The 14,475-nt window shown below is 38.1% G+C and overlaps 1 protein-coding gene across 1 annotated transcript in view; it reads right to left on the bottom strand.

The window, feature by feature from the left end:
* TPO (thyroid peroxidase) overlaps positions 1–14,475 on the bottom strand; it is a 76,341-nt gene that overhangs the window by 31,875 nt on the left and 29,991 nt on the right. Inside the window, exon 10 of the mRNA XM_067544885.1 lies at positions 8,197–8,712. Coding sequence (XP_067400986.1) covers positions 8,197–8,712 — 516 coding nt within the window. The remainder of the gene's footprint in view (positions 1–8,196; positions 8,713–14,475) is intronic.

Below are 14,475 nucleotides of genomic sequence, written 5' to 3' on the forward strand. Positions count from 1 at the left end.
TAATACTGAACAAAAAAAAAGTGACATATTGAACGGAATAAAATGAAACTGCATTACAGATTAAAGATTACATTGAATTTATTAAAGCATAATGGGAAGAATATGAAGTATAGTGAATTCAATAAAATACATTTTAAATTTGATAGAATATGCAGTAAACTGACCAGACAAATACATTAGAAGCTTGATATAATTCATATTGAAAATCTAGCAGGGATAACATAGTCTCATCAGATATTGAGTTTCATTATCTTGGGCATGTCACACAGAAAAGCAAGCTCCAACGAAGTCTACAAGATATGACGCCACATATTTGCCAACATTCACCCTAAACAGAGCAGTATAGGCAGCTGTCGCTCATTCTTTTTCAGCTTTTCTAAATTAGTTATATTTATATAAGAAAGAAGCTGTTTGAAGACTTTGCACAGCTGGTTGATTAGATTAGATTTTCCTTGAATGCTGTCTGTCAAATATTTTTTTTTAATTGCTGGAAATTAGTAGTGTAGTTGTCATTTAAAAAAGTAACATTTGCCAACACTTATCACACACAAAAGTATCATTAGCTCCAGTTATTACATTAGGTTTTAAATCAGCTTTATGTCCTAATAGTAGAACTTTTTGCTATCATACAAAGGGCTGGAATACAGACTTGCTTCCCTTCTGAGGCAAGCAGAGGTTCAAAGTGCTCAGAAGCAAACTCCACCCATAGGACTGAAGGAGGACGACTGTCCACATTCAGTTTCTCCATGTACTCCAGAAGTCAGGGGCTCCAATTTTGCATAAGGTCCTAGAAGTTATAAGGCCAACAATAGAAAGGAGCTTTGTTTATATGTTGTCTTGTACTGGAAGATGCATGGTTTGGTAGGGTTTGGGTTTGAGGGGTGGTGGTGTTGTGCCAGCCAGAAGTGTTTTACAGGAAATCAAAGGGGAAACTGAGGAGGATTCTGGAGAAAAAATCTGGAACCTTACATAAAATCACAAGAACAGCATATCAGAACCCCCATCACTTATCTTTTGGAGCAGGTTCATAATTTTATTAATTTGGACTTGTCTAGGGGCTGAGAAACAATAAAATTTATCACTGGAAGAGTAAAGTCTTACACTCTTGCCTAAGTTTAAAAAAAGAAGTCTAAGCACCCCACAGAGATTCAAAATGATTTTTCTGTGCATTTGATGTGCAAAGCAGTATATCTGACACAGAAGGAAAGTGCGTATCCTAATCAGAGAGAGTGATTTTAAAGACGTTTCTTTTCATATTTGCCATGCAATAATCATCATAGTTTGTTTTAGTATGGTTTTCCTTTTATATTCAGCTTCTTCTACATAAATGACAGAACATCTTTGCCTAAAAACAACTTCAATACAATCAACACCAAAGAGCTGTAGCTTTACAGGAAAAAGAAACCCAGTGTTATTGCATTGCACTGCACTAGAATATATCATTTACTTTGAGACTGTTTATGAATGATAAATTAACTTTTGTGTGTTTGCAACTGCATGGAGAGTTTCTGGAATGTAGCACACGAAGGGTCAGGGTGCTGAGTGCACTGAAATCCCAGAGACATTAGTGGGATTGGAGGTCGACTCAGCTCCTCTCTCGAGGCACCCAGCATCCCACCTCACAGTATCACTCCATCAACTCCATAAAGAGCCACCTAAAGAAGTATATTTTAATCAGTGATATCAATACCTACCTATTCTAAAGACTGACATTGCTTGAACAGTGTACAGCTTCATAAAATATGGGCATTACTGTTATGGCAGGTGCCATAAATTTAGTAGCTGAATTACTTGTTAATGGTATAACTAAATAATACAATAATTAAATACAGTTATTAAAACATGCTCATTAACACAGCTTTAATGGGACCCAGTAGAGTTCTGATTTACTGACAATTGACCAAATTCTCAGTTTCTTACCGAGGTCAAACTCCAGGACATGATATGTTGCGAATATTTTCACAACAGGCTCCCTATATAACTTTATACTACACCTAGTGAGAAGGTACATGAATCATGGGTGCATATGCTTGCAGATAACCTCAAAAGGATCTGCTAGCAACCTCATTGAAAACAAAATATTGGATTAAATGGACCATTGGTGTGATCCACCATGGCAATTCATGAACTCCTTTAATTCAGAGGACAGATTTTTAACAAGAGGCTTCCAAGAGTTGCTAACAACCCATCAGTACATAACTGCTCAGAGGATTTAATTTACAGTTTTGCCCAATTTTGGCCCTTTTTCACTAAGACTTGAGTAGATTTTTTTAGAAGCTTTTTATTTAAGGCAAAATTACAATAAAACATCAACATACTATATCGTCCATTATCTATTCAGGATCAGGTTAATATTCAGAGAACCTAGCTAAATATGCTGGTCTCCTCCTTGGAGTGTCTTAAAAAGGATGACCAAAGTTCTAAATACCTATCCATTCTTTGGCACTTCCCTTGTGTACATACTTGTTATGACAGGTTTTCCATTGCAAGGATAGTCTGTATTTTACAATAATACAATTCCAGAGGAGGGAGAAGTCACACTTTTCCAATAGAAAGTCTTATGGCTAACAAGAACAAATAAAATAATCTGTCATTCTGTTTAAAATGTAGATCCTTTACTAGAAATTTAAGTTGGTCTCTATATGGGAAAAGAGATACACTTCTTCAATTTGTGAAGCACAAAGATTTTTTTGTAAATTTCTGTTTAAACAGTAAAATTTTAACTGCAGGTGCACAGTGCCCAGGGTCTAGTAGTTCAATACATTGTCCTTCGAATCTGGCTTGCAACAGAACTTCAGGCAGTATCCTGTGTGTAAACACCAAAAGAGCACTCCCATTAAAATTGCTACTGCAGCAAGAAATGGAATGTTACAATGCCTTAGAGCTATTCAGTCTACTTAGGGAAGAATAAACAACCATCACCTTACAAAGCAGAGATAAATTGAACTGGACTATCCCAAAGAAAGACAAAAATAAGGCTGGAACAGAAATTACTTGCCAATAAAGAATAGTGCCTATTATTGTCATGGAATGAGCTAACACTCACAGTCCAGCTGAAGCAGCATAAGACTTTACTCCGAGAACACAACACAGCCCCTAGTGGGTAAGAAGCCAGAGAGCCATTGCATTGAGCAGACACTGACTGGTACTTACCAACTTCTTATATACTGTAGTAGGCATGGGTGGCCTCTGGTGGGCAAAGACCAATAGGGGGTAAGGTATACTAATTTAATTGCAAGCACTGCACAGGTTGCATGAGTTCCTTAAAATTATGGAAATAGCTGTGGGCCAAGTAAGTAGAATCTGCTGAATTTGGGAAAAGTCTTTTTTAGAAGTAATAGAAATTAACTAGTAATAGTAAAAACAGCTATAATGCATAATACTCTAAAGTTCTATAGCTTTTTTTTTTTAATCTGAGGCTCTCAAAGTGCTGTGAAAATATATATAGGTCACAATTTAGTTTAACATTCTATTTACAATTGATTTATAAAGGGTTAATAGAAGATTAAGAGATATTTTAATAAATGATTAATCCATTGTTATAGACTGCTATATAGTCCAACAGGACAATAGATCACTAGATCAACCATTTATAATGCAAACTGCACATGTCTATTACATATTTATAACATCTACTAAATATTTACTAACCCTATACAAACTATTTATAAATGGAACTGTAATGTAAAGTTTGACCGATTCATGAATGTATTCTCCCAACACACCTGTGAGATAGGAAGGTATTATTATTCCCATTTTAAAGGTGCAAACATTGAGGCACAGATTAAATGATTTGCCCAAAATCATACACTGTGTGTCTCCAAAAGAACCTACAATAAATAAATAAATAAATTCCAGATCTCCTGACATTCAGTCCTGTATCGAAATCAGAAAAGCCTGTTTTCTGGACATGAATATAAAGGCACAGAGCTCAAGATCCTTACAAGGAATTGCCTTTAATTTTGCACACAAATTCTTACCACTTGTCACTAGATCTTGCCTGTTCTTTCTCCAAATATTTTAAGAAGCTCAACCTTTCCTTTCTGTCCCAGTGCTAAAATGCTAGCCCATGTCTTGGCGAATGCCTGCACTGATTACTCCTTGAAACCTATTCTGGTACTCTCCAGCTCATCCCTTAAGAAACGGTTAATGTTGCAAAGTGAAGGGCTCACAATTCAGGAAAAGATAAAATTAAGGTTGCCTGGGTACAGTCTTCAGTACAAGTGGGCTGTTTGTTGGCTGGTATGGAAGGAGTGGACCTATACTGTTTGAGAAGTCTTCAAGAAATTGCATGATTTTTTCATCAGAATAGTTAATTATTTGCCAAGCTTAGTGCTGGGTTCTGCTGTGGGCACTCAGAATTGATGAAACAGTTTACCACCCTAGATAGCAATTTAGGGCAGGCTTTGGCAGCTTCAGAGGAGGCCTCAGAGGAAGTTCTCTTGGCCTGTAGGATAGCCTGAGCTCTGGCATGAAGAAATGCTTTTACATCTATATGAATGAAGAAGGGAGTTATTTATTTTTAAACTGCAGAGGAAGCCTGTGTAAAGCAGCATTTTTAGTAATCAGTCAGGTGTCCAAGCCACTGCTTATTATTGGGATGGACTATCAATTATTTTTGCTTATTGCTTTTAGTAGGCCTTTGTGGAAACTTAGCATAATTAAAGGCAAACCAGAAAGGTGGGGTGGGACAGTGATCATAGGAAGTGGACATGACTCTATGTTCTTTCTGTCTGATATGCTGGGCTGTGTGTATATGGAAAAACAGGAAGTCTGGATATATTTTGGCACTGTCATTATGGGGAAACGTTTTGCCAGACTAACAGCTTGAGACTGCTTGCTTAATAATTTGTTTTTTAGTGACATGTTTTTGTAACTCCTGCTTCTGCTCAGTGATTTATTTATTTGGTCAGCTATGTAACACTTTTTGATTAACCTGTTTCTGTAACTTTTGTGTATAAGAGGGAGGAATGGGTCTGGGTCAAGTGGATCACTTCATGGACACATTGGAAAGATCTCCAGGCAAAGATGGTAGGACCGGCCAACCGGAAATCTGCAAATGAATCACCTGAAGACTGCCTCAGACTTGTGGGGCGACTATCAGTTTCGGGTGCTCTATAACTTATTGTATTTGTATGTGCTTGAGACTAATAAGGCAGAGACCTTAAGCAAAGGCATTCTGGTGAGAGTGCTGGAGGCTAAATATAGTGAAAGGCTCGGAAGTAAAAGCACTTGATTCTGACTGGTCTGTGCTAGCCATCTAGCAGATGGAGGTGCTGCACCTCTCTTGGTTTATTTCCTGATAAGAACTTGCAGAGAGTAAAGTTACGGATTTAAGGAACCCTGGGTAACATCTGAACCACATGTTAGAGTAGCTATATAGTAATCCAAATGTAAAAATAAATCAGATCAATGATCTGTAAATATATTATTCTGAATATGTTGTTTTTATCCTCACTTTTCAAAGAGTACAACCACGCTGCATTCACTACTTGCCACCCAACCCGTGTGCTGATGACTTAACTATGTCTTGTAGGCACAGCTCATAGTAAGTGCTGTGCAGAGCTGCCTGGCCCTGGGAGAAGCACTAGAAGGCAATCGGACTCAAGGAGACAGCATGGGCTCCCAGTGTCCCCAGGTGCTCTGAGGCTGTGCACCAGCTGTAACATCCCTTTATGCATGCAGCCAGCCAGCACTGATGAGTGTTGTATAAGGGGGAGAGCCATGATGGCCCTACCTCCTGCTCTTTCTTCCCCTGCTTTCTTGAGGCCCCAGGAGGCCCCAGGGGAATAGAAAGGGAGCGGTCCCTCTGCTCCTCCAAACACAGTTACTGCAATTCTCTCTTGCCTTAATGCAGGCCACGTAAAAGAGAAGTCTCATAACTCCATTCCTCTCACTGCTCACTCAAGTAAGGTCCAGGCAGAATCTGGTCCTGAACAGCAGGTGGCCTGTGGGCTCCAATCTCATTCCCGAGGGACCTCTGCTGCATTGACCATGCCATGGCCACTGAAGACCAAATGTTGCTGTCACTTATACTGGTATTAATTTAGAGTAACTCCACTGACTTTAGTGGTGTTACCCTGGACTGACAAAACTGTAAATGCAAAGGAATTTGGCACAGAATCAAGCCTCCAGAGCCTTGAAAGGCACTTCTTCCTTCCAACGGCTGTATTAATGTCAAGTTTCTACTCCTATATGCTTGTCAGTAGAGTTGTTTAAAAAGCAACATTGCCAAAAAAAAAAAAAGAAAAAAAAAGGGAAAAGTGCTTTTAAAAAAAATCTTATTCTTAAATTTAAAAAAATTAAAAGGTTGAACTGCTTTTGTTCAAGCTCTCCATAAATATGCATGCTTAGGCAGAGACTAGACCTGGACATATTCAGCCCAAAAGGCGAAAATCTTAGAAAGTTATAGCAACTGAATATAGAACCCTGGAGTGGAAGTTTTAAGCAATTTCAATAATAGGTGTTGCCTGTGCTTAGTTATAATATCACTTTAATAAAGATACTACAATGACATCCACTGAATGAGTGTCCCTAAGTGGGCTAGATCAGCTCAACTATATTACTAATATGTTAAAGGCTGATCTCATTAGTCTGTGATACTGGAAGAGATAATGAGTAGCCGAGAGTACAGAGAGTAATGCCTTGTGCACACTATTTTGTTTAAGGGCATGATGTTGGCTTCCTACCCACTAATATCAGAGTGCACAGAAGCCTATTTTTGGATTTCAGATTTGCTCTTTTCTGCTAACTAATACCAACAACCAATTTGAGCTTGTTAATACAATTATTTTAAAACAAAAAACACTTAAGACAAAGGAACTGACTTGGTTAATGTAAAGAAAATGGAAGAGTGGCTAATGGCCTGACTATCTAAAAGAGACTGATTACATACTGATTTCTAATGAAAGGCATTATTTTTCCATGTGTATTCTTTTTGAGTGCAACCAATAGTCTCACATGGGATGCATACAGTTTCCTGGAGGACTCATTCTTTGATTACTGCAAACAGGGAGTTCTGGTGGAAGGAGAGCAATGATATTTTTTCATGAACATTGTCTGTTTCTCTTCCTATTACTCTTCAGAAAAGCCCCAATCTGATGTCAACAAATTTTCAGCTTCTAGCAATTAGAAACTGGCCTAGTGACAGGCCTATTGTGTCCAAAGTGTTCCAAACCTGATATTTCAATCCAGTGCTATGGATTATAACATAGAGACTGGATCAGTGAGAACAAGGAGAAATAACTATTTTCCCCATTGGAAAACTACTAAGGAAAAGTTAGTTTTATGACCTAAATATCACTTTCAAGTCCAAATTCGCAGTTTAGAGTGAAATGGTTACATAGAGTTTTTACTTGACTTGGATACCTGGATGCAATATTTGCTCTACTTCTCTCTGAATCAATAAATACACTCTGCAATCTAAGGATAGATTTTCAAACCACATTGGAATGGTTAAGAGAGACATTATGTTTGAAAGTACAGTGAAAACAAAATATCTCAGAACGGTATTTTAATGCAGATTATAATTGTTGAAAGAGAAACCCTGGTCAATGTTAGAATTTTGGCTTAATTGTGAAGGCTTCTACTCATTGATTTAATACGATACTCTGTATCTCTACTTTTCTGTCTTTATTATTTTCCATATTCATTTCTCCTTCCCAAGTTTTGGGGTCCTGGGCCTATGCTTTGGGGGTTTATGCATTAGTTTGGCAATGTGAAGCATAAGGTCTTCTTACTGCAGGAGAATATTTGTTTTTAGATTTTGCATTGAAAAGACAAACTTTTGTGCACTGTGTAAATGTGGGAGACTTATGTATTTTTTATTTGTTTCTTTTTCCAAAAGTACCATAAAGAAGAGATCCAGAAAGAGTGAAGAGATTTCAGTAGAATAAATAGATAGAAGAAAAAGTTTGAGAAAAGAGGAAATACAGTTAGAAAGTGAAGTAAAAGGTGCCAGAAAAAATGAAAGCAGAGAGGCGTGGGACCTGAACAAGCAAAGAGTTCTAAATATAAAAAAGTTTGAGAAAATAATGAAAGTCTGATACCAAAAATCTGACGTGCAAAATAGAGACAGCAAGGAAGATAACATGACCCTAAAAAAGTCTTCAGGTCATGAAAACACATTTTCAGTTTTGTGCCCAATTCAATCATAAGAACTACAGCAATACATTGACAAGTAAGTAGTCAGCCAACCTGATGTAGAGCACCAACAATTTTGCGAGCTTCTTGGTAAACAGTTTCAGAGCTCCAGTGTCTGTTTAGTTTTTTCAGTGCTTTAGCCAGCCGGTTGTGTTCTCGCAGCCACAAGGTGTGCATAGCTGTCAATGAGATTACTTCACTAGACCTGCTGTCCCCAGCCATAAAGCATTCGATCCTTTCAGCTTCGTCAGAGTTGGGGTCTTGTGCACAGGGAGATGGGACCTGGTCTACAAAAGGCAGGTATTCCTGATCATTGTCATAATATTGCACATTTACTCTAAGGAGTCCTTCTTTGCTAGTAAAATTCCTCAGTTTGTTTTCCACAGGAGGTGTGCTGCCATAGACAGTGGAAGCATCAAGGAAAGAGGTTAAAAGGTTGATCTGTTCTCTTGGATTTAATGTTGATAGATTTCCAAAGAGAATGCCATGATCACCAGTGCCACATGCAGGAGATGAACGGTAAAAAGGCATGCATTCTATTCCTGTAGATATTGTATCATTGGCAAATACCTGTGTAATAAAATAAACATTTTAAAAATAACATAGCTGGACTGGAACTGACTACTGCACTAAAGGTTCCATAAAGGTTTCCATTCTGAGCCCTATTTTTCAGTTACTCATAATCTTTTTGAAACACCTATCTTCTGGACTGAAATGTTCTAGCCTTATCTCTGTGTTATTTATTTATCTTGTAGCCCATAGGCCAAGTTTGCCTTTATTATTATATTCACTGCTTTCCATTATATTCAGCAGTAATGCAAGGAACCTACAGGCCTGCATACTGTAAGTCTTGCATACTGAATGCTTAAGTAAGTTAGCATAAGACTTGAGGCCTATGAACTTTGAACAGATAAATGGCCCAATGGAAAACTCCAAGTACTGGGGAGATGAAAATAGAGTGTTTAAGGAGAATTTCTAACCACAGGTACATGATCCAACCAGAAGAGTGTCATGGCAACGAATTGATGTACATAACAGATACATGAGCTACATCCACAGATGTCTAGCCACAAGAAGACTATGGTAACGAACTGACGTGTACCATAATAAATTGAGAGTATTGCTATACTAACCTATGGAGAAGGACACTCCAACATTAGTAAGGTGAGGAAATACACCTCAAATACAAATAAATAAGGAAAAGGGGAAAATCCTCTACTGAATATGCATCAAACATATTGGTGTCAATATATCATATTATAAAAGTTACATCCTAGCCTACGGGCAGTAGGAGAAGGAGATTAGTCCTTGGGAGGTGCCAAAATGATGGCCACTGATAATGAAGGGGAAGGTGATGATGATGAGGAAGATGATGGTTAACATTTCAGGTAGTTCTGCAAGGAATTGTGAGTACATAGATGTGCAGATGTACATTCAATAGTATCTCTATCTACCTTACTGAGTTGGGGTGTTTCTGACTCTGCTAATCTATTCATCTATTAATAAAATATTTGTAATTACAGAAGAGTTCATCGAATCATAGAGTCATAAAAGATTAGGGTTGGAAGGGACCTCAGGTCATCTAGACCATCCCGCTGCTTAAAGCAGGACCAACCCAACTAAATCATCATAGCCAGGGCTTTGTCAAGCCACACCTTAAAAATCTGTAAGGATGGACAATCCACCACATCCCTAGGTAACCCATTCCAGAGCTTCACCACCCTTCTAGTGAAAAAGTTTTTCCTAATATCCAACCTAGATTTCCCCCACTGCAACTTGAGACCATTGCTCCTATTTCTGTCATTTACTACCACTGAAAACAGCCTAGTTCTATCCTCTTTGGAACCCCGTTTCAGGTAGTTAAAGGCTGTTATCAAATTTTCCCTCATTCTTCTCTTCTGCAGACTAAAGAAACCTCGTTCCCTCAGCCTCCCCTCATAAGTCATGTGCTCAGCCCCCTAATCATTTTTGTTGCCCTTTGCTGGACTCTTTCCAATTTGTCCACAACCTATAGTGTTAGTCTTGTAACTGTGCACATGGGGTTCCCAACTATATAATAATTTGAATAATACTAGGCCTGATCTGGGGAGAAGAATCTGTCAATCTTTAAAGTGATAACACGATTCTTAAGTAACCAATATAATCAATATATATATAATCTATAGATTGGCCTACAATGCTATTCACTTGTTTTTTGAAGTTTAAGCAGAAATGGTTAGACATTTTTGAGAAGGGTAGAGTGAAAAATATATTTTCTCCATTAAAAAAACAATTTGCTCTATTATTTTCTGCACAGTTCTATGACTGAACTGAAGTCATGAAATTCATCACAAAACAGGTTTCACTTAAGAGAATTGACCGTGAGATCTGGTGAAACTGTTCTGGTGCAAACTGGTTTTGACATGATAAGGTTATGAGCCACTGAATAGTGTGTGATGTAACAGATTTTGAATGAGTTTTCTCATTTCAGAAGCCACACTGCTTTTGCATGTGCAGCTAACCTAGGTGCTTACACTCAAAGGTAGTGAAGGTGTCCATGATCTGGAGTAGCACTGCGCAAAAGCTCTTGCTTCAGAGCGCTCATCTTTGTACAGTGCACTTAGACTGGGAAAACTTTGCCTCAGTAAGGGCCTCATAGACTCACTGACTTTAAGGTCAGAAGAGACCATTATGATCATCTAGTCTAACCTGCACAACGCAGGCCATAGAACCTCACTCACCCATTCCTGTAATAGACCCCTAACCTATCACTGAGTTATTGAAGTCCTCACATCATGGTTTAAAGACTTCAAAGTACAGAGACTCCACTAGCAAGTGACCTGTGTCCCCATGCTGCAGAGGAAGGCAAAAAAGTCCCCAGGCCTATGCCAAACTGCCCTGAGGGAAAGTTCTTTCCTGACTCCAGATATAGCAATCAGCTAAACCCTGAGCATGTGTGCAAGACTCATCAGCCAGACACCCGGAAAGAATTCTCTGTAGTAACTCAGAACCCACCCCATCTAAAATCTCATCACAGCCCATTGGGCATATTTACTGCTAGTAGTCAAAGATCAGTTAATTGCCAAATTAGGATGTCCCATCATACCATCCTCCCATAAATTTATCAAGCTCAGTCTTGAAACCAGATAGTTTTTTTGCCCCACTGCTCCCCTTGGAAGGCTGGTCCAGAACTTCTGTCCTCTCATGGTTAGAAACCTTCATCTAATTTCAAGTTTAAACTTCCTGATGGCCAATTTATATCCATTTGTGCTTGTGTCCACATTGATGCATAACTTAAATAATTCTTCTCCCTCCCTGGTATTTATCCCTCTCATGTATTTATAGAGAGCAATCATATCTCCCCTCAGCCTTCTTTGGGTTAGACTAAACAAGCTAAGCTCTTTGAGACTCCTCTCATAAAACAGGTTTTCCATTCCTTGGATCATCCTAGTAGCCCTTCTCTCCAGTTGTTCCAGTTTGAATTCATCTTTCTTAAACATGGGAGTCTGGAACTGCAAACAGCATTCCAGACGAGGTCTCACTAGCGCTTTGTATAACCATACTAACATCTCCCTATCTCTACTGGAAATACCTCACCTGATGCATCCTAGGACTACATTAGCTTTTTTCATACCACATCACATCGGCGGCCCATAGTCATCCTGTGATCAACCAATACGCAAAGGTCCTTCTCCTCCTCTGTAATTTCCAACTGATGCATTCCCAGTTTATAGCAAATTTTTTTGTTATTACTCCCAGATGCATGACCATGCATTTTCCACTATTAAATTTCATCCTGTTTCTATTACTGCAGTTTACAAGTTCATCCAGATCTTCCTGTATGATATCCCGATACTTTTCTGTATTGGCAATACCTCCCAACTTTGTGTCATCCACAAACTTTATTAACACATTTATTAGCACATGTGCCAAGGTCAGTAATAAAAAGGTTAAATAAGATTGGTCCCAAGACTGATCCCTAAGGAACTTCTCTAGTAACCTCCCTTTAAGCCCAACAGTTCACCTTTCAGTATGACCCATTCTAGTCTCCCCTTTAACCAGTTTCTTATCCACCGTTCAATTTTCATAGTAATTCTCATCCTTTCCAATTTAACTAATAAATCTCATGTGGAACCATATCAAATGCCTTACTGAAATCTAAGTAAATTAGATCCACTGCATTCCCTTTGTCTAAGAAATCTGTTATTTTCTCAAAGAAGGAGATCATGTTAGTATGGCACAATGTACCTTTTGTAAAACCTTATTGTGTTTTGTCCGAATTATTATTAACCTCAATGTCCTTTACTAGTTTCTCTTTCAATTTTTTTTGAAGACTTTGCATACTACTGAAGTCTAACTAACAGCCCTGTAACTACCTGGATCATTTTTTCCCTTTCTTAAAAATAGGAACTATGTTAGCCTGATCCAAAGTCCATTGAAATCAATGAGATATGTAGAGAAGCTGTGATGTTAAATAACATCAACATCCCATTACTTCAGTGAGTTTGGGATCATGCCATAAATCTTGTGAGTTGATTTGTAGGTGTGCAGCATGGAGACCTCTCTTCCCTGATACTCTTAAGATGAATATTTACAGAGCTTCTCTCCTATAAGCCTCCTTAAATCAGCCGGCAGAGGGGGACAGGATCTCTTTACAGGTTAGAAGCGCCAAGAGAGAAACTCTGAGTCAACAATTCTATTTAAGAAAACAAAATTAATCATTAAAATGAAAACAATTGTGTTTCAGAATGTCTAAAGCTATTTGCCCTATTTATAGAGAGCTGCATTTATGAACTGCAGGTTTCTGAAAATCCCATCATTTTCAGATTCTAACAATAGATCACCATACACCAGTGTAATAAACCAGGCTGAACCATAACGATGATGTGTCAAGCCCAGGAGTTTAAAAAAGAAACACTTCCAACGAAAACTGCTGTTAAAAACATGATTTTGAGACTCAAAGAATATGCAGTTATAAACTTTAGTGAAAATATATACTTTCTTACCCATTGATCTTTTTGCACTAGTAAGCAAGTACAGGTACCACTTACTGAAACTGCTGAAATATCCAGAGGGGAACCATCTGCAGACGTTTGATAAAGTAAAACACATCTGCTTTGAAGAGACACCTGACCTAATCTGCTTTTTCTTTTCATCCTATTTGTTTGCTGTTCAATTTTCTAACAAATACTATAACAGCAAAGAAGCATGGATAGACATATTTATATTGCCAACATCCTACAATGTGATATAATTATCCTTCCGATTCCTGCATTGTTTTGCTTAGGTTTTTGTTATTTAAACAAGTTAGTTCATCAGGCTCCTAAACCAATGTTGACATGGGAACAAAATAGAGTGAGCTGGAATATCCTGTGAAAAGATCAAAGAGGTGTGGAGAGGCTCGAGGGAGATAATAGAATCTAGAAGTCTCTTTGGGGGGCATGGAAGCAGAATCTGATTTAAAGGGGGCAAAGAAGGCTAAAGGGAACTTTGGAATGGAGCTTAACAGCTTTACTTATTCTTATTTTTATCTCATTTGCTGAGTAGATTTTTTCTATCTACTAAAAACTCATCACTGTAGGGAATGCTATTATCATGTTAAAGTAATAATTGTTTATTTTCTAAGCTTATTAAAACCTTTTTAGCTTAAGAAATTCTTTCACTTCTTTCCCCATTTGCTAAGTAGGATAATTTCAATGGTATTATATTTTGCGAAGAAACATATATTTTGGTTATTTTGCTGTTTGTTCCTTCCATTGTTAAATCAATGATTTCTTTTCCCTTAGGTTTCCTGCCTAGTATTTGTCCCCATTATTAAGTCTCTTGCTTCTATGGTGGTCTCTACTTCCCTTCAGCTAGTAGGGTGGGCAAAGAGCTAGGATTCTATTCCAAATAGAGTTTCTTCCAAGACTGACAGCCACAGAATGTTGGCAATAATATTTACAAACTCATGGATGATGGGGAGGTCCTGGAAGACTGGAGAAGGGCTAACATAGTGCCCATCTTTAAAAAAGGGAAAAAGGAGGAGCCGGGGAACTATAGACCAGTCAGCCTGAATTAAATACCTGAGAAACTACTAGAGCAATATATAAAACATTCAATTTGTGAATACCTGGAGGATGAAGGAGTAATCCCTAGCAGTAAGCATGGATTTACGAAGAAGAAATCATGCCAAACCAGCTTGACTTCCTTCAACAAGGTAACTGATTTGGTGAACAGAGGAAATGCAGTGGACATAACATACCTGGACTTCAGCAAGACTTTTGACACAGTCCTACATGACATTCTGAGAAGTAAGCTGGAGAAATGTGGGCTCGACAGAATTACCATTAAGTGGATACATGATTGGTTAAA

This window comes from Emydura macquarii, unplaced genomic scaffold (genome assembly GCF_026122565.2).
Source record: "Emydura macquarii macquarii isolate MOO-44397 ecotype Brisbane River unplaced genomic scaffold, CSIRO-AGI_Emac_v2 contig_1027, whole genome shotgun sequence".
Lineage (NCBI taxonomy): Eukaryota > Metazoa > Chordata > Testudines > Chelidae > Emydura > Emydura macquarii.